This window comes from Pseudorasbora parva, chromosome 6 (assembly GCF_024679245.1).
Source record: "Pseudorasbora parva isolate DD20220531a chromosome 6, ASM2467924v1, whole genome shotgun sequence".
Lineage (NCBI taxonomy): Eukaryota > Metazoa > Chordata > Actinopteri > Cypriniformes > Gobionidae > Pseudorasbora > Pseudorasbora parva.
The window spans coordinates 8,775,271-8,796,936 of record NC_090177.1 but is presented as its reverse complement, the minus strand read 5'-3'; the positions used below and the strand labels follow the sequence as shown (position 1 = coordinate 8,796,936).

Sequence of the window (21,666 nt, the reverse complement as noted above, 5' to 3'; positions counted from 1 at the left end):
TGAAAGAAAAATGTGACTAGACTGGGATGGAGGCGATTGATGAAGTGAGTATGTTTGCCGGTTTCATCATTGAATTCATTAGAGATTTCAAGTGTTCTAGGTGTTGAAGGTGAGTCTGACTCACTCTAACATGCACAGATATATAATAATTTTCCCCTCATAAAGTATTTTCAGGATATGCAGTGTGATTAATTAATGACGCCTGGGAGCTTCATCCACAGTTCTCCTCATGTCATCTCGTGACCCTCAGCTCTTCGTGAGACAGAATATCATCACGAGGTTATCATGTTTTTCTCAATCCAAGCAATTTTGCGTATGTAGAGAATAAGAGGTATTTGCGTCAGGTTTATCCATTATTGCCTCTTTTTTTTTAAACTATGATATGATAGAACTGTAAATGAGCCATTTCATAAAGAAATGAATGGTTATGTAAATCCACTTTTGATGAATAATCAAACCAAATCATAAAAGTTGCCTTGAAGGCTGTGTTTGTGCTAAAGTATGCATGTTAATTATTTGACTTGTTTGTGCCAATGTTTGGAGACTTTGTGTTAATGAATTAATTAATACATTTGTCTATTGTGAATTTGATATTTGGCGACTACTCAATGAATGTAATATAAATGTATTATATAAGTACTTGTAGAAAAAAAAGCTAAAATATAAATAATTATGTTTTGAAAAACAATCTGTAGACTCAACTTTGTCATATGTTGTGAATAACACTGAGTTTCTCTTCATCACAGATATATTAGGCAGCAAGTGAACATTTTGTCCTCAAAGTTGATGAAAAAATGGGCAAGCGTGAGGATTTGAGCGAGTTTGACAAGGGCCAAATTTTGATGGCTAGGCAAGGCAAGTTTATTTGTATAGCACATTTCATACCTAATGGCAATTCAAAGTGCTTTACATACACTGTAAAAAAAAAAATTGTTGGTTTTTGTTGGTTTAACTTAAAAAAGTAACCTGGTTGCCTTAAAATGTTGTGTTTATTGAACTTAAACATTTGAGTTGATACAATGAAGTACATTTGTTCAATAAATAGAAACTCAAAATATTATTGTATCTGAACCACATAAAAAAAATGATAAATCATGAAAATAGCACTATTTGACATGTTTCACTGCATCATCAGAAATAAAACACACACAATTACCCAATATGCTTACAATATCTTTTAATAATATTTTAATAAAGGTTGTCAAATCTCAAAAAAAATTCATTGTATCAACTCAAAATTTTAATTTCAATGAACTTAAAATTTTAAGGCAACCAGGTAACTTTTTTTCTAAATAATTTTTTACAGTGTAGAAATTATTTAAAATAGTGACAACATATAGCATGAGACATAAGTACTATGAGTTAAAAATAAAAACAAGGATAATTAAAAATGCCTAGACGACTGGGTCAGAGCATCTCCAAAACTGCAGCTCTTGTGGGCTGTTCCCGGTCTGCAGTGGTCAGTTTCTATCAAAAGTGCTCCAATGAAGGAACAGTGGAGAACCGGCCACAGGGTCATGGGCGGCCAAGGCTCATTGATGCACGTGTGGAGCGAAGGCTGGCCCGTGTGGTCCGATCAAACAGACGAGCTACTGTATAAATAACACACACCTATTCAGTCAATTCTGACAGAAAATCTTCATCAGTATGCAGATGTTATTGAAACTTGTTGTAAATAGAAGACCTATTGTGTTTGGATGCATATTATATTTGCATTTATTAAATTAGCAGACGTTTTATACAAAACAAAAAAGTGACTTACACATGAGGAACATAAAAAATGATCACAGAGGCAACAATATTCATAGTATAAAATGCCAGTTTTTTTATTTTTTTGTTAGTGCAGAGGTTAAATGTAGAAAATAATAGATTTTATTTGTCTCTCCCTCTCTCTCTCTATACGTGCCTTAGTTCTTGAGGCTGTGGGTAAGTGCTTGATGCAGATGTGTTTGCCTTTTAATCCAGCACAGATCAGAACATCACACTTAAAGAAAGCAGTGACCCTAATGCCAATTGTCTAGTTTTATAGCAATTAAGAAGAAACTTCAGCGCTTTAAAAAGTCTGCCAGTGGTGCAGTCTTGAGTTAATGACATTTTTAACGTCAGAGTTTGTCCTTGGTGTGACAGTCAATTCTGCCTCCGCTCAATTTGTCTGTGTGCTTCTGCCCGGAAACAAGTCCAGATTTAGAAAGAAGAAAAGTGCTTTCCTCTGGCTAAAACTTGCAGAATTATATTGCTTATGTCTGATGCAGTTGTTGTACATTAATACATTTGATAGGTTGACATGAAATTAAAATGAGCCCTGTAAAAAAACAACAAAAAACAGTTTTTAATTATTGTTTAAAAATAACCAAATTGGCTGTCCATCTTCCAAAACATGTTTTTTTCTTACTCTGATTCCTATCCTGTGTTTATATTTTAAGTGTTTATATTTTATACCTGTTGGGATGGTTTTGTGGGAAAGTGCGTATATTCGTCACTCGTCTGTGCGTGTCTCGTCACATCCGTGAATAGAAAAAAATTGCTCCGCCTACTTTGACACATATATGATGTGGGAGTGGCTTAGATTTTACAACGATCAAGACATGGAGCAGCTAAACCTCCGTAAAATCACCTGTTTTCTACAAACGGCGAACAGGTGATTCTGCTGGCAGAAAGAGAACTCGTAATAAAACCAGAATCTACATGGGAGATGCCGATAACTGAAGATTTGAAATGTTGTAAAAGCGACGTGGAGATGATGGTGTTTTTATTACTCTACAGGTGAGTAAGTGATTTTCACTTTAGAGTGAACTATCCCTTTAAGGGGCGGGACATTCTAATCCACACAAGCATATGATTGGACAAAAATCTACATAGTGCAACATGACTCATCAAAATTTGTACTCCATTTATTTCAAAGAATAGATTTTAGATTCATCACGCTGAAAGTTAATGTTTACAGATGAAATGCTAGGCTGGACATTAGATTTACCAAGAACCGCATGAGCATAAATGATGCAGATCAAACCCAAGAGACAAATAAAAAACACATGTTCTTCTGGCTTGACCTATTTGTCTCCTAACGGCTCGGGAACTTTCTTGATGCGAGTGACAAACTTATAATATTGTTTATATAGTAAAGTGAGAACATTTCTACTCACTGTATGCGCAAAATATGTTTCCCAGAAGATGAAATCCGCTCCAGTCTCATATATCAACCATGGAAAAGTTGTTTTCAAGAGGAACAGAAGACGTTAATTTTTGGCAACACCACTTATTCCTCTTTCCTCTTCTGCGTTCTCTCCCTTTCTGGCTCTCCACACATCTGGAAGGTAGAACGGGTGACCGCGTCTCTCCAGCGCTGCTGATCTTCTGATGTGTTTGGGCTGTTTTAAGAAGCTCTGACACGCTGGACTTTTGCTTTAACTCTGTTTGGATACTTTCAGAGGGAACTGAGGTATGAATCTATACTTTCTGAATATGCATATATGCTTTCCCCCCCTCCTGATCCAGCATGTGAACTGATTCCAGCTGTTTTGATGTTGAGCAGGTGTAATATTGGTGTCATGTGTTTTTCATTCTACTGTTTTATAGTGTCTGACCCATGAGTTGCAGTAAGCGTTACATAACAGTGAACTTAATGGAAAATGCGAACAGGAGTCTTTTTATTGTTTGAGAAAGATCGAGTTGAGCATTAAATATGTGGTCCAAAAGTTTAAGAATGTATATATAGTATACAAAATATTAATAGTGAAGATGTTGAAAATGATAGTTTTGAGGATATGTTTGAGATGGTGAATATGAGTCAGATGCTGAATGAGCTCTGATGAGGACAGTGATGATGGGATAAAACGTCTGCTCAAACTGAACCCTTCCCTTCCAAAAGGTCACAAAATATGCTTCATTTCATTCTTCTGTAATTGTTACTCTAATATCAGGAGAGTTTATATTATCGGCACAGGTAGAGATCCATCTGTGTTAGATGAACCGGGTCGCTAAAGACCCCAATATGTAATAATGGTTGGCAAAACATTCATCCATTTAAGAGTTAAAACTAAATTCATAAAATAGATTGGAACCTGTTGTGTTGTTTACATGGCAACAATGTACTAAAAACAATCTGCAAAAATCCATGAAAATGACTATAACTTTTGGACCTCACTGTACATGAATTAGTCAGTGAAAAGGGTGTTTGGGAAGCTGAGACTCCATGATTTTGCCAAGTAGAATAAGTTCCTGGATCAACATCCTTGTTGATACTGGAATAAGATTCCGGTCAGATTTTAAGTTCACGGTTAAGGCTTGACCGGGGTACGGTTACAAGAATATTTGTTTGACACAATATGACCTACTTGGCAAAATGAGAGTCATGATGGGTTTGGAGCTGTGCTATTGCTGACTAAAACAGTGAAATTTGCACTAAAAATACAAATTACTTTAAAGGAAATTTCAAATACTGAATTAAGTAAACTTTACTTAACTTAAATTAAAGAGAAAATGTCATTTTAACTTGTAATTTCTACTACATTGAAGTTTCGAAATTTTGAAATACGTTTTACTCAAACAATATAACACTTAATTAAACCACACTTAAAGTGTATGCTAATATTTACTTCTTTTTTTTATTATTCTTGTCTGAACTAACTTTTTGGAGTAGAAATTAGATTTGTATTTTCTGTAGCGTTTACTTCACCACAGAATACTTTTTATCAGTGAGAGTGAAAACTGAATCAAAGTAAATCCTACGCCAATTTTTTTAAGTAAACTAAAATTAAAGCTATAGAAATACTAAAATACAAACATCACATAAATCTTAAACTAAAATTAAAATGAAAACTGAATGTATAAAAATAAAAGCTAAACTAATATAAACACATTTTGTGCATTTGTTTTTATTTATTTTATTTCAGTTTTCATTTGAGTTATTTTACATCAAGTTAAACTCATGACAATGAGACATGTTGCCTTATTTGGCAATTAGCTGAAATAAGTTTAAGATTTTTATATTTGATTGTCTTTCAAGTAAGGTTTGCAGCTGTTTTTCTAGAAAGTCTTTCCCCCAAGCCGCCGCTTCAGTCCAGCTCCTCCAGCTCTCACAGCGATGTGAACTGTGTTTATGTTAGACACCTGTTTGAGATTGTTGGAACTCATTCCAAACATTTTTCCTAGGTCATTTTCCTTCCAAACGAGACTTCAGATGTGGAATGTTAAAGTTTGTATGAACACGTTGAGAGAGAACTGCTCTCAGATCGGGGGGTTCGGGTGCTTTCACATGGTGAATGAATATACCTGCATTTATTTACTGTGGTGAAATACACCACATTATCATTAAAGCACCACAATAATTTATGTTTTATCTGACTGTTTATTAAATAATGAATAAAGAAAATACACAGATCAGGCATATCATTATGACAGTCTAAACGAATAACACTGATGATCTCTTCTTCACAGCTAGTGGATGGGATATCAGTGAGTTTGATAAGGGCCAAATTGTGATGGCTAGATGACTGGGTCAGAGCATCTCCAAAACTGCAGCTCTTGTGGGCTGTTCCCGGTCTGCAGTGGTCAGTTTCTATCAAAAGTGCTCCAAGGAAGGAACAGTGGAGAACCGGCCACAGGGTCATGGGCGGCCAAGGCTCATTGATGCACGTGCGGAGCGAAGGCTGGCCCGTGTGGTCCGATCAAACAGACGAGCTACTGGAGCTCAAACTGCTCAAGAAGTTAATGCTGGTTTTGATAGAAAGGTGTCAGAATACACAGAGCATCTCAGTTTGTTGTGTATGGGGCTGCATAGACACAGACCAGTCAGGGTGCCCATGCTGACCCCTGTCCACCGCCAAACATCAGAACTGGACCACAGAGCAATGGAAGAAGGTGGCCTGGTCTGATGAATCACGTTTTCTTTTACATCACGTGGATGGCCGGGTGTGTGTGCGTCACTTACCTGAGGAACACATGGCCCCAGGATGCACTATGGGAAGAAGTCATGCCGGAGGCAGTGTGATGCTTTGGGCAATGTTCTGCTGGGAAACCTTGGGTCCTCCATCCATGTGGATGTTACTTTGATACGCTCTACCTACCTAAGCATTGTTGCAGACCATGTTCAGCATTCCATGGAAACGGTATTCCCTGGTGGCTGTGGCTCTTCCAGAGAAGCACAAATGGTTCAGGAATGGTTTGAGGAGAACAACAACGAGTTTGAGGAGTTGACTAGGTCTCTAAATTCCCCAGATCTCAATCCAATCGAGCATCTGTGGGATGTGCTGAACAAACAAGCCCGTTCCATGAACCCCCCATCTCGTGACTTAAAGCATCTGCTGCTAACATCTTGGTGCCAGATACCACAGCACACCTTCAGGGGTCTAGTGGAGTCCATGCCTCGACGGGTCAGAGCTGTTTTGGCAGCAAAAGGGGGACCAACACAATATTAGGAAGGTGGCCATAATTTTATGCCTGATCAGTGTATATGAATAACAAAAAAGCATAAATCATATAATGACTGAATCAAAACTGTAGATATATGAATAAATATGGTTATCTGAGAACTGGAACACAGATTTAATAGGATTAACTGGGAATTCAACTTGGAAACAACAAAAAATCGTGCTACTCTTTTTAGAGACTAAACTATTTATAACAAACCTAATTGTTCAGGAGACCTAATGTAGGTATAGCAACAAGTACATTTTTGAAAAAGACTTTAAATAGTCTTATGATACCAGCATTCAAATGATATATTTGGTCTTGAATGAATTTGTTGTGAAATGTTTGACTTTTGATCACAGACTTTGATTTATTGTTTGAGACAGTGTTGATCTTATTTAAACCTCCAGAAGAACTTTTTCAGAGAAGCAGGAGACTTCAGCGAAAACCCATTCATCTCTCATCTCTCTATGATAAATGACAGATGTCAAAAGATCTTATTTTTTTCTCTTTCTTAAAAAACAACAACAAAACATATGGGTGTTTTTTAAGCCCTGTCTTACAATAAAGGTTAAAATAAAGCAGCAATTTGCCGTGCACTGATACCCCAATTCATCGAAATAGAATCAAGTTTAATGGAACTTGAGTCGGATCACAAGCTCAGTCGAATCGTTTGTGTCAATGCTCAGCACAAACACACTTACATCAATCCTTTTCAATCTCAGGTCTCTTTTGATGCCCGGAGGTCCAGATCTGGTTTGTTTCTGACTGGACTGGTGAACAGCACTGGGTTTTGGATCTCGTTTGGCCGAGCGAACGCTTCCAGGGTCTGTGATATGGATCAGCGTCGCGGCCTGCTGGAGCTGCTGTGTTTGGTTCTGCTGGGCTGGACCCTGGTTCGCGGTCAGGCGGAAACAGACGGAGAGGCGGAGGACGCCCCCGGAATAGTGGAAAATGTGGAGCAAAAGATATCTTGTCCGGAGAACTGCAGCTGCACCGGGGAGGGGGCGGTGGATTGTAACGGAGCGAGCCTTAATGAATTCCCACACGAGTTATCCGAGCAGACCCGCCAGCTCTCGCTGCAGGTGCGTGGGTTTGTTTGTTTGCAGATAGTTTCCCCAGCGCACTTTCCCTGAGTGGTTTGTTTCTTGTTCATTTGCTGAAAATCAGAATGAAATTCATGCATCTGAAAAGTTAAAGGGAAAGTTCACCAAAAAAAAAAAAAAAATAAGGAAAAATAAGGAAAGTCATATTTAACCTAATGTTATTCTAGCTACCTAATTTCGTTCATCTTTGGAACAAGCGTGAATATTTTTTGCTACGCAACTAGGCTACCACTTTGACGCTTCAAAAAGTTCATAAAGAGATAATGTATCCATATGAATTGAGTAGCTCGGTTCAAATTTTCTGTCTTTTATTCACATAAACATTGACAAATGTGCTGCATAACACGAGAATGAACCTCATTTGGCGAACATGTTTGAGCTTCCTTTACCACAACTGATGTATCAGTTGATGAATATTTATGTAAATAAAAGCCATCATATAAATCGATTGAGTCTCTTCCGAAAATGTTGTATTAAACTGCTCAATTAATAATTTATACAATCTTTATTATATACATACACACACATATATATATATATATATATATATATATATATATATATATATATATATATATATATATATATAAATTGTTTTTATTATATATTTTCTCAAATAAATCTCTTTAAAGGCTGCATTTATTTGATCAATATCCAGTAAAAAGCATTAGCCTTTAATAATAAATTATTATAAAGCAAAATAACTTTTTTAGAAAAGTTCAAATGATCTTTTTTAACTTTTTCTTTGTGAATATATTTTGTAAAATGTCATTTATTCCTGTGATCAAAGCTGAGTTCAGCATCATTCCTCCAGTCTTTCACATGATCCTTCAGAAATCATTCTGATATGAGGATTTGCTGCTCAACATTTTTTTGTAGAAACCATGATACTTTTTGTTTTTCAGGATTCTTTGATATAATAGAACAGCATTTATTTAATCCTTTGTAACATTATAAATGTCTTTACTGTAACTTTTGATCAATTTCATGAATCCTTGATCCTTGCTGAATAAATAAACTATTGTTATTTTAAATATTACGTGCATATTTGATACTCGCATATGAACCAAAAAGCATTTATGGACAATCAGGTCAACCTAAGTTGCTCAATCTTGAAATAGTTCTAAAATATAAAAGTTAATCTTCCGCCTATTATATAAAAGTCAGGAAACATTTCCCATCCGTGTCACCACCTGAAGGCGGAGGTTTTTACAGTTGTACTAAAATGACTTTTACTTGCACAAAAAGAAGGCATGTAGTAGATTGTGTACAAAGCGACATTTTGATTCAGAGGCTTTCTGTGTTTATAGGGTTAAATGCCATTTATTTTTCTGCTCTGTCCCAGAATAACCAAATCACTGAGGTCACGCTGGAGCATCTGTCACGTCTTCAGCAGTTGGAGACTCTAAACTTACAGAACAACCGCCTCACGACACAAGGTAAAGCTGATGGGGTCAGCGGAGGACAGCAGCTGAAAACAGCACACAATAATCTGTTACAGAGGGTCAGGATGAAAGAGAGAGAGAGAGAGCAGGATGGAGGGATGAAGAGGGGATGGGTGGTGAAAGAGCTGCTGTGTTTGGATTCCACTCTTTCCTGCATGTGTGGTCAACATGACTGTTTGAAGTGGAAAATGTTTTTATTGAAATAAATCGGCAGAAACATCAGATTACATTTTTAACATAAAAAAAGAATAATCCTGTTATTATTTAGGCCTACTCGCCTAACATATGGTTCCATGCATGCATGTGAGCTAAAAGAGGACAAAAAGCACACTAAATGTTACTCATATGATGAATTGCAAGTATTTTGAAGCCATATATGATTGCTGTGGTTGAATAACAGACTGAATTTGTTTAAGGTGTCACTGATGCCAAACACCATTTTTATCAAACTGTTCCTTTAAACGTACCTGTTCTAGAAAGAAAGAAATTAATACTTTTATTCAACAAGGATGCATTCATAATGTTACAAAAGATTTCTATTTCAAATAAATGCTGTTCTTTTGAGGTTTCTTTTCATCAAAGAATCCTGAAAAAAATGGAGAACGTATCACGGTTTCCACAAAAACATGAAACTGATTATCCGTCCATCCATCATCTTCCGCTTATCCGGGGCCGGGTCGCGGGGGCAACAGTCTAAACAGAGACGCCCAGACTTCCTTCTCCCTAGCCACTTCCTCCAGCTCCTCCGGGGGAACCCTGAAGCGTTCCCAGGCCAGCCGGGAGACATAATCCCTCCAGCGTGTCCTGGGTTTTCCCGGGGCCTCCTCCAGGTGGGACGTGCCCGGAACACCTCCCTGGGAAGACGTCCAGGAGGCATCCGAAATAGATGCACCTCAGCTGGCTCCTCTCGATGTGGAGGAGCAACGGCTCTACTCTGAGCTCCTCCCGAGTGACCGAGCTTCTCACCCTATCTCTAAGGGAGCGCCCAGCCACCCTGCGGAGAAAGCTCATTTCAGCCGCCTGTATCCAGGATCTTGTCCTTTCGGTCATGACCCACAGCTCATGACCATAGGTGAGAGTAGGAACGTAGATTGACCGGTAAATCGAGAGCTTCGCCTTCCGGCTCAGCTCCTTCTTCACCACGACAGATCGGTACATCGCCCGCATTACTGCAGATGCTGCACCGATCCGTCTGTCAATCTCTCGTTCCATCCTTCCCTCACTCGTGAACAAGACCCCAAGATACTTAAACTCCTCCACTTGAGGCAAGAACTCTCCACCAACCTGAAGTGAGCAAGCCACCCTTTTCCGACTGAGAACCATGGCCTCAGACTTAGAGGTGCTGATTCTCATCCCAGCCGCTTCACACTCGGCTGCAAACCGTCCCAGTGCATGCCGAAGGTCCTGGTCTGAGGTTGCCAACACGACAACATAATCTGCAAAGAGAAGTGACAAAATCGTGTGCTCCCCAAACCAGACACTCTCCGGTCCTTGGCTGCGTCTAGAAATTCTGTCCATAAAAATTATGAACAGAACCGGTGACTGCCCGGAGACCGACATGCCGAACAAATTTGGCTTACTGCCGGCAATGCGGACCAAGCTCCTGCTCTGGTCATGAAGGGACCGAACAGCCCTAAGCAGGGGGCCCCGGACCCCATACTCCCAGAGCACCCCCCACAGGGTGCCACGAGGAACACAGTCAAATGCCTTCTCCAAATCCACAAAACACATGTAGACTGGTTGGGCAAACTCCAATGAAACCTCCAACACCCTGTGAAGGACATAGAGCTGGTCCAGTGTTCCACGACCGGGACGAAAACCACACTGTTCCCCCTGCATCCGAGGTTCCACTATCGGTTTAATTCTCCTCTCCAGTAGACTTTCCCAGGGAGGCTGAGAAACTAATTATGATCATAAATATTTCTTGAACATCAAATCATGATATCAGAATGATTTCTGAAGGATCGTGTGACATACTGGAGTAATGATGCTGAAAATGCAGCTTTGATAGCAGGAATAAATTGCGTTTTTAAAATATATTCATATAGAAAACTCTTTTAAAGTGTAATATTTCATAATATTGCTGATTGTACTGTATTTATGATCAGATAAATCCAGCTTTGGTGAGGAGAAGAGACAGAAGATATCCGTACACTCTCAGAAAAAAAGGTACAGTGCTGTCACTGGGCTGGTACCCTAAGGTACAAAAGTGAAAAGGTACATCTTTGTACCTTACTCACCCCTAAATGGGATATATTAGTACCTTAAAAGGCACATATCAATAGCCTAGAAATCTAGACGCACCCTAGCGGCAGCAAATCTAATCTGCCCGCGAGTTTCGTCTAGCAACTCTCAATACCCTTCTGAGCTGTTATTGCCTAACTCTTGCCGGGCCAATCACATCGTGTATTGAGTCGGCGGGCGGGGCCATAATGACGACGGCCGAGTTGCGTTTGCGTGCTTCTAGTAAACACAGAAACTGGCAAACGGCGGTCTTTCGTATCAGCTTTGACCGCAACTCTGGAAGACTTGGAGTTAAGCTTTTCTCTGAGAAAAGAACAAAGAGCGGCACTGAAGTCATTCTTAAAAAGGGAAGATGTGTTCGGAGTTTAGCCGACCGGATACGGCGAATGTTTAATCTATCAACGAGCTCCGCTTCACCTTCGTTGCTCTGGTTGGTGTAGCGCTATCCTATCGCGTGCAGAGGGAGTTTGAAAGACAACCGTTTATCCCGCCCCTCAGATTGAGCTGTCAATGGTGAGTTTCCAGACCAAACATCTTGATGTGGGTCTGGCTTGTCAGGCTAACATATCAGTACTTTAAGAGTCTGAATTAGTACCTTAAAGGTACATATGAGTACCTTTTCAGTTTTGTACCTTAGGGCATCGCCCCAGTGACAGCAATGTACCTTTTTTTCTGACAGTGTACGAACATAATGTGCATCATGTTAAGAATAATGTGTGTGTGTGTGTGTGTGTGTGCATGCGTGTGTGCGTGTGTGCATGCATGTGTGTGTGTGTGTGCAGGCCTTGACGATGAAGGGTTTCATATTCTGGAAAGGCTGAGTTATTTATACTTGGCAAATAATAAGGTGAGTCATCAATGTTTATTCTCTCTCTCTCTCTCTCTCTCTCTCTCTCTCTCTCTCTCTCTCTCTCTCTCTCTCTCTCTCTCTCTCTCTCTCTCTGTCTCTCTCTCTGTCTGTCTCTCTGTCTCTCTCTCTCTGTCTCTCTCTCTGTCTGTCTCTCTGTCTCTCTGTCTCTCTCTAACTCTCTCTCTCTCTCTCTCTCTCTCTCTCTCTCTCTCTCTCTCTCTCTCTCTCTCTCTCTCTCTCTCTCTCTCTCTCTCTCTCTCTCTCTCTCTCTCTCCATTCCCCTTTTAATTACTAACTTGTATGCTCCAATGAAAGTTTTATGATTTGTGTTTTATGGTTGACTAAACCGAGCCCTATATCTGCCAACTAGTCTCTGGATGTCATGGTCTGAGCTTGACCTAGTCCATGTGGATCTAATGGCTGGCGGGAATAGAGTTGTGGGAAAGGTTAGGGTGTTGTTGTACCTTTTAGCTCCACCCATTATGCCCAAAATACATCTAGAGAGGAGGAGCTGGACTTTACGCTCCACCCATGGCTCTGCAGGGAGCATCTTCCCAGTTAGTAAGGATAGGGCATTAAAAAAGGTAACCTTAACGCAGCCAATATCAGTTCGCATGCAAATGAGGGCGGTCATATGCTAATGAGCTATTTTGTGTGGCATCATAACAACAAAGAATTCTAAACGAGCAATTTCTGCAACCAAATTTCACTTTTATATCTTCTCGTGTTCTAATTGTCACGAAGCTAGATGATTTGTTGCTTTGCGGTTGGTAAAATGTTCCCAGAGGCTGTCAGCTTGTTACTATGTGGCCTGGTTTGGGGGATTTTTTGTTATGGTCCAGCGGGTGAAAATGGTGCGTCTGATCATTTATGATTACAACACTCGCATCTGGAGCACATTTGCAAGTCAAATTATGCCTTTATCCTCAAAGTTTTAGCATGTTGTGCTAAAAGCCAAACCTGTTCCTGTGTTGCGCTGTTTATCATGTAATCAGATTTGCTGTGGTGTGATTTAATTGCAAGATTTTTGTTGGCAAGTGTACGTGCCTTTCATAACGAACTCATCGTCCCTGCCAGTCATAAAAAAAAGCATGTTTCGACATAAAACCAGACCGAGTTTCGTTTAAAGGCCAGGGTTTTCGGGCCCATGAGAGTAGCTAACATTTGAGTGTAACGTTTGTTCTCCAGGCCTTTCCCAGGTCTGTTTAACGCTGGCTGGTGGGAACTTGAGTTTGATGTTTATGTTGGTCATGAGTCAGTCAGTATCCGTGTTATTGGGAGCCATTTGGCTCGAGCGGCGTGGTCACTGCTGTTTAGCTCCCACTATCCCTCATTCCGTCAGTGGAGTGGATTGTTCTTATGCCAGCTGGTAACAGCGGCGCGGTGGCAATAGGCTTTAGCGCGCCCTCGTCTCTGGACGTACCGTGCCAGCTTTCGCTGTTAATCACCCAGCTGTGCACGCCAGGCGGTGGGAGCTAAAGCGGTCCCGGCGACCTCCAGAGCGGGTGCTGGGCAGATTTGTAGCTGATGGACTTAAAAAAGGATAACAGCAAGAGAAAGAGATCCTGCTGAGATTTTAGTGTAATCTCACCGTTGCTCTGGAAAACTAAGACCAAAACCCTTTTCGGATGGTAATTGTTTCTCATGGGCTCGTAAGGTATTTATGTCATTGACAGGGGCTAGTCTGTGATTTTTATTGCCGTTTGAATTCAGATTCCCAGTGTTTTTCTCCCACCACCAGCATAAAAATCCCTGGCCAATTTACGTGTTTTTTTTTTTTTTGACAAACACCAAGGTCGAGTGGTAATTTAATTCCCATCCGTATCTCTTCTTTTACAAGAAGAGATCAATTCTCATCCATTAACATACATTTGCATGGCACCCCAGTGATAAAACTCATGCATTCGGATGGTGCTTTATTCCTGGCTGGAAGAGTTGTTTTTCTGTCTTGTATTTTATCTCACAATGTTGAATGTTGTGATTTTAAAAATGGAGAAATAAAGCTGCTTGGTTTGTATGTTTAATGTGACTGTTGCCATAATAACAACCTATTTCATTAATCCATTAACTATTCACTAATGTGTATGTGCTTTTCTTCTCTTTCTCTTTCTCTTTCTCTTTTCTTGTAAATACGTTCCAATCCATGTCAGTAATAAAAGTGCTTGAAAATGCATCTAAATTACAGTGAAGCACAACCTTTATCGTGCAGTGATCGGCAATTCAGATCTGCAAATAAGGATTTAAACAGTGAATGTTTAATTGATCTCTTCTTTTAAACTCAGTGATGTGGATTCGGACGGCAGCTAAATTAATGTACATGTGGTGTTTTCACAACTTCTGATTCGGACAACACTAAAATCACAGCCTAGCAATTTTAAAAATACCTAACGACCCCACGAGAAACGAATACCGTCCGAACGGGGCTAAACAGGCTCCAATGAAAGCCAAAGCTAATGCTAGAAACATGCGCGCTGATGATGGGAATGTGTGCCGTTGATCCCACTGGACCTGCTACATGCATTCTTGTGTTACTGAGTCAGTTTTTTGACGGCTCCAGGAGGTTAATAAAGGCCTTCTAAAGTGAAGCAAAGAAAAATATCCATATTTATGACTTTATAATTTAATCACTGGCTTCCACCGGAACTCGACTCGCATACGGCCAATACACTCAAAAAAATGCTGGGTTGTTTTAACCCAATGTTGGGTCAAATATGGACTAACCCAGCAATTGGGTTATTTTAATCCTGCGGTTGGGTTAAATATTTGCTTAAAGGGGTACTTCAGCGCTGGGAAGATGAATCTGTATTTAAACTGGGTCATCAATGCAGTAGAAATGTGAAATTATTTTTGAATTTGGTGTCTTCTAGACTGAGAAAAGACAGAAAATGTATTTTTGTCCCATGGGGATGAAAGACTACAATTCCCAGAATGCTTCGCTGCCCTGTGAGGCCATTCCCAACACCACCAACTTCATTACTGTGACTGAGTTAGAGAAGACACTACAATTAAAACCTGAACGTGTCTGTTCAATATAATGAGTGAGTCACCGCGCGAGTCTCACAGCACTGAGCACTAACTGCACGAGTGATGAGAGCTGAGGTAATCGCGACTACATTCGCGGCATACATTCACACAGGAGTTCAGTCTGGCACGCGTTTCAGTTCATGCCTTTGCAAGCTTAACTTTCATAGAAATGAATTTGAGAAGTTAAAAGACTTACATTGCTCACCATAGCTCCGTTTAAATGATCCTGTCTGCAAGCTGAGCTCTCCCTGCCAGCTGAGTGTAATCTCCCATCCCCCATGCGCAGATTCAAAACATGAGGAAATGGCTCCCTCTGCTGGCTGTAGTCTTTAGCCTCTGGGGAAACGTTCCTCCTATGATGCAAAAATCGTCATTTTGCATCATAGGAGGAATTTTTCCAGAAATAAAAAGCATAAATCTCTTGTCTCAGGGGGATATGAGGGGGGAAAGCACAATAATTTGAATATTCTCTAGGGTTTCTACTGATACAAAGCCATATGCTAATCGCTGAAGTAACCCTTTAATACAACCCAATCGCTGGGTTAGTCCATATTTGACCCAACATTGGGTTGTTTTTACTCAGAATTTTTTAGAGTGTACTGATAGCCAGTGATTATAGTATATAAAGTTATAAATATGGATATTTTTTATTTGAAAATGTCTGGTTTTGCTTCAGAAAGCCTCTTTTAACCCCTGGAGCTATGGACTACTTCTCATTCACTCCCATTATAAAGCTCAGAAGAGCCAGGATATGTTTAGGATCATTTTCATTGTTGGTTAAATTAAACCTTTAAAAAAAAAAAAAAAAAAAAAAAAAAAAAAACTATTCAAATAAAATTATTAATTATTAGTTAGTTATTAATCTATTACATAGATAAAATTAGGTTAAAATAAATAAATATTACATTGATTTATATACACTATATTTCCAAAAGTATTGGGGCGCCCATCCAAATCACTGAATTCAGGTGTTTCAATCACTTCATGGCCACAGGTGTATAAATCAAGCACTAGGCATACAGACGCTTCTACACACATTAGTAAAAGAATGAGTCGCTCTCAGGAGCAGCGTGGTACTGTGATAGGTTGCCATCTGTGCAATAAGTCCATTTATTAAATTTCCTCACTACTAAATATTTAACGGTCAACTGTTAGTGGGATTACAACAAAGTGGAAGCAATTGGGAACAACAGCAAATCAGCCACAAAGCCAGAGCGGGGTCAGCGCATGCTGAGGGTCACAGTTCACAGAAGTCACTAACTTTCTGCAGAGTCAATAACGACAGACCTTCAAACTTCTGTGGCCTTCAGATGAGCTCAAGAACAGTGTGTAGAGAGCTTCATTGAATGGGTTTCCAGCTCATCCAAGCCTTACATCACCAAGTGCAATGCAAAGCGTGGGATGCAGTGGTGTAAAGCAAGCCGCCACTGGACTCTAGAGCAATGAAGACGTGTTTTTTTGGAGTGACCAATCACGCTTCTCTGTTGGGCAATTCAAATGGATGAATGTAGGTTTGGTGATTGCCAGTAGAACGGTACTTGCCTGACTGCATTGTGCCAAGTGGGCTTGATCGCTTAGTTCCAGTGAAAGGAACTCATAATGCTTCAGCGCACCAAGACATTTTGGACAATTTCATGCTCCTAACTTTGTGGGAACAGTTTGGGGACGGTCCCTTCCTGTTCCAACATGACTGCGCACCAGAGCACAAAGCGTCAGCCCGTAAACACATGGATGATTGAGTTTGGTGTGGAGGAACTTGACTGGCCTGCACAGAGTCCTGACCTCAACCTGTAGTTTTGGCAGTATAGTGTACATAAATTAAATTTAAAATGAAACAAATTTAAAAAATACAGTACAGTATATTAAAGTGAGTATAAAAACATGTATAATACAGTATAATATCTATTTTTAGATTTATCAAATAATATTTTTCCCATTGTATAAAAGACAGATGCCTTTTTAGTTTTTAGAGTGGAGGTCCCTCACACGAGGATGATCGTATTTGGGGGTCTGTGGCATCTGAAAGATTGAAAATCCCTGGCTTAAAATATATGCAATATATTCAGACTTTAGTTTGTGATGTTAGGTGTGTTTACTACGCATTAAATAATCAGCACTTTTTACCTGTACTTTCTTTGTTGTGTTCTGTAGAACCTTTCTCAGAAACCGCCACCTCAGTCTAGTAAAATGAAATCATCCTTTTACAGATTTATCAAGCCCTAAAATTTTGGATGCACCCATAATTTTTGCAAATTCATGCTAGAGTGCTTCTTGTGGCAACACTGAAAATGCAGCATGAACTTGCATTGTATTACGTATTGGATATTTTTCCTAGCTAGAGGTGCCATTCACATACTTGCATAGAGTTTGGGCCTCAGGTCCTGAGTTCTGTGCGCCAAAGTGAAATCTAGATGTGAAAAATAATGAAACACATCATTAAAGCTCATTGCTGAAAACTTAATAACACCAAAATAACACCAATTATAGTGTGAGCTTGCAGCTTGAAAGTGCAAAAAGGGAAAGTGACATTGGTCGTATGTCTTCTGTCAGCTCTCTGCTCATATCATCTGTTCGCTTCGCACGGTTGCGCTCAGAAGGATCTCCGGACACCTTCTCTTTAATCTCCAGACACATGCCGGAGGCCTTGAACGCTCACACTTCAGCTCTTTTAGAGGATCATGGTCCATGACTCCCGTAATCTTTCTTTTGCACACATAACTGTACTTTTTCATTGAACATGAAGTATTTCTCCTTGAGTATGTTGAAGTTGAATTGCAGCTCTGCCGTCACCAAATGACAATGGAAATCCAGAGCTTTTAATATAATGCTGTGCTGACATCCTGAGAATCAGGATTCAATTTTAATTTGTAATATGATTTTAATATTTTGGGGTAAAAACTACCAATGAAAATTAATATATACTATATTAAAATTAATATATATAACCAGGCTTTTTCTTTTCTTACATTTTTTAACATGTCAATTTTTAATATATTTTAGATGGCTTACCGGAATATGATTGGTCAATATCAGCATTCTGCACTCAAATATTTTGAAATATTGATTGCTAATTTGTGTAATTTACACATTGCCTCAGGCAAATGATTTCCAACACACCGCTCACAAGTTTGGGATCAATACAATAAAAATAATAGTTTTATTAAGCAAGGGTGCATTCAAGGGTTAGTTCACCCAAAAAAGAAACTTCTGTCATTGATTACTCACCCTCATGGCGTTCCAAACCCATAAGACCTTCGTTTATCTTGTGAACACAAATGAAGATCTTTTTGATGGAATCTGAGAGCTTTCTGACCCCACTATAGACAGCAAAGTAATTAACACTTTAAAAGTCCAGAAAGGTAGTAAAGACATTGTTAAAATAGTCCACATGGCGCCAGTGGTTCAACCTTAAAGGGGTACTTCAGTGCTGGAAAGATGAATCTGTATTAATGTAGTAGAAATGAGAAATTATATTTGAATTTGGTGGCTTCTAGACTGAGAAAAGACAGAACATGTATTTTGTCTCATGGGGATGAAAGACTACAATTCCCAGAATGCTTCACTGCCCTGTGAGGCCATTCCCAAAGCCACCACTACTGGATTACTGTGACTGAGTTGGAGAAGACACTACAATTAAATGCTGAACGTATCTGTCCAATATACAGGGAGTGCAGAATTATTAGGCAAGTTGTATTTTTGAGGATTAATTTTATTATTGAACAACAGCCATGTTCTCAATGAACACAAAAAACTCATTAATATCAAAGCTGAATATTTTTGGAAGTTTTAGTTTTTAGTTTTAGCTATTTTAGGGGGATATCTGTGTGTGCAGGTGACTATTACTGTGAATAATTATTAGGCAACTTAACAAAAAACAAATTTATACCCATTTCAATTATTTATTTTTACCAGTCAAACCAATATAACATCTCAACATTCACAAATGTACATTTCTGACATTCAAAAACCAAACAAAAACAAATCAGTGACCAATATAGCCACCTTTCTTTGCAAAGACACTCAAAAGCCTGCCATCCATGGATTCTGTCAGTGTTTTGATCTGTTCACCATCAACATTGCGTGCAGCAGCAACCACAGCCTCCCAGACACTGTTCAGAGAGGTGTACTGTTTTCCCTCCTTGTAAATCGCACATTTGATGATGGACCACAGGTTCTCAATGGGGTTCAGATCAGGTGAACAAGGAGGCCATATCATTAGATTTTCTTCTTTTATACCCTTTCTTGCCAGCCACGCTGTGGAGTACTTGGACGCGTGTGATGGAGCATTGTCCTGCATGAAAATCATGTTTTTCTTGAAGGATGCAGACTTCTTCCTGTTCCACTGCTTGAAGAAGGTGTCTTCCATAAACTGGCAGTAGGACTGGGAGTTGAGCTTGACTCCATCCTCAACCCGAAAAGGCCCCACAAGCTCATCTTTGATGATACCAGCCCAAACCAGTACTCCACCTCCACCTTGCTGGCGTCTGAGTCGGACCGGAGCTCTCTGCCCTTTACCAATCCAGCCACGGGCCCATCCATCTGGCCCATCAAGACTCACTCTCATTTCATCAGTCCATAAAACCTTAGAAAAATCAGTCTTGAGATATTTCTTGGCCCAGTCTTGACGTTTCAGCTTGTGTGTCTTGTTCAGTGGTGGTCGACTTTCTGCCTTTCTTACCTTGGCCATGTCTCTGAGTATTGCACACCTTGTGCTTTTGGGCACTCCAGTGATGTTGCAGCTCTGAAATATGGCCAAACTGGTGGCATCTTGGCAGCTGCACGCTTGACTTTTCTCAGTTCACAGGCAGTTATTTTGCGCCTTGGTTTTTCCACACGCTTCTTGCGACCCTGTTGACTATTTTGAATGAAACGCTTGATTGTTCGATGATCACGCTTCGGAAGCTTGGCTATTTTAAGACTGCTGCATCCCTCTGCAATATATCTCACTATTTTTGACTTTTCTGAGCCTGTCAAGTCCTTCTTTTGACCCATTTTGCCAAAGGAAAGGAAGTTGCCTAATAATTATGCACACCTGATATAGGGTGTTGATGTCATTAGACCACACCCCTTCTCATTACAGAGATGCACATCACCTAATATGCTTAATTGGTAGTAGGCTTTCCAGCCTATACAGCTTGGAGTAAGACAACATGCATAACGAGGATGATGTGGTCAAAATACTCATTTGCCTAATAATTCTGCACTCCCTGTAATGATCGAGTCGCCGTGAGAGTCTCACAGCACTAACGCTGCAGGAGTCATAAATGAGCATAAATAAGCACAATCATTTGATTATACTCCAGGGTTTCTACTGATACAAAGCCATATGCTAATCGCTGAAGTAACCCTTTAATGTTACAAAGCGACAATAATACTTTTAATGCACAAAAATAATGACCTAATTCAACAATTTCTTCTAGCCTGTGTCAGACTCACGCTGTTGATGTAGTGTAAACAGTGTGGCACTTCCAGAGCGTTTGGCCAATGCTGTTCACATTTACATTTATTCATTTAGCAGACCCTTTTATCCAAAGCGACTTACAGCTGAGGAACACATGAAGCGATCCGTCATGAAGAGATGAAAAATAACAAAAAAAAATGCTTGAAATATTGAGCTTTGGACATTACCCATGCAGAGTAGCCTTAAGCTAGAATAGAGAGGGATATTTTTTTCTTTTTTTAAAGATGAGGTTAAGTGCTGACGGAAGAGATGAGTTTCCAGCTGTCTGTTGAATGTTGTCAGTGATTCTGCCTTCCGGATGGAGGTTGGAAGATCGTTCCACCACCCGGGAACAGTGAATGAAAATGTTCTGGAAAGGGATGCCCTGCCGCTCTGTGATGCCGAGCGAAGGCTTCTGGTGGGGATGTAGACTCGTAGGAGCGAGTGAAGTATGCGGGAGCTGAGTTTGTGGTGGGTCTGTAAGCAAGCGTCAGCACCTTGAACTTGATGTGAGCAGTGAGTGGAAGCCAGTGCAGAGAGATGAAGAGAGGCGAGACATGGGCTCTTCTGGGTTCGGTGAAGACTAGACGTGCTGCAGCGTTCTGAATCATTTGAAGCGTCTGGATCCACATGAAGGGAGTCCAGCCAGAAGCGCATTGCAGTAGTCAAGCCTAGAAATGACCAGGGCCTGGACGAAAAGCTGTGCTGCATGTTCTGTTAGGAACGGTCGGATCTTCCTAATGTCGTGCAACGCAAACCTGCAAATGAATCAAAAGTGACCGGGGAAGGCATTTATAATGCTACAAAAGATTTCTGTTTAAAATAAATGCTGTACTTTTAAACCTTTTAATCATAATATAATGAAAATATCAATTATCAGTGGTCACATGTTTGCACAAAAATATGAAGCAGTAAAAATGTTTTGACTGATAATTCTCATAATTATCAAATCATTAATAAAATCCTCATATTATGATTTCTGAAGGATCATGTGACACTGAAGACTGGAGTAATCATGCTGAAAATTCAGCTTTGATCACAGGAATAAATTATATTTTACTATATATTCACATAGAAAATGGTTATTTTAAAATGTAATAATTTTTCAAAATGTTACTGTATTTTTTTGATCAAATAAATACATAATTG

General features: G+C 39.7%; 1 protein-coding gene across 2 annotated transcripts in view; it reads left to right on the top strand.

Annotated features, from left to right (window-relative positions):
• Window positions 1-3,158: 3,158 nt before the first annotated feature.
• podn (podocan) overlaps window positions 3,159-21,666 on the top strand; it is a 32,087-nt gene continuing 13,579 nt past the window's right edge. Inside the window, exons 1-4 of one of the 2 annotated variants that reach the window (XM_067447158.1) lie at window positions 3,159-3,439; window positions 7,134-7,493; window positions 8,860-8,953; window positions 11,986-12,050. In XM_067447158.1, coding sequence (XP_067303259.1) covers window positions 7,245-7,493; window positions 8,860-8,953; window positions 11,986-12,050 — 408 coding nt within the window. In that variant the 5' untranslated portion in view covers window positions 3,159-3,439; window positions 7,134-7,244. Of the gene's footprint in view, window positions 3,440-7,008; window positions 7,494-8,859; window positions 8,954-11,985; window positions 12,051-21,666 lie in introns of those variants that run through there. The other variant, XM_067447157.1, reaches the window with a different exon arrangement.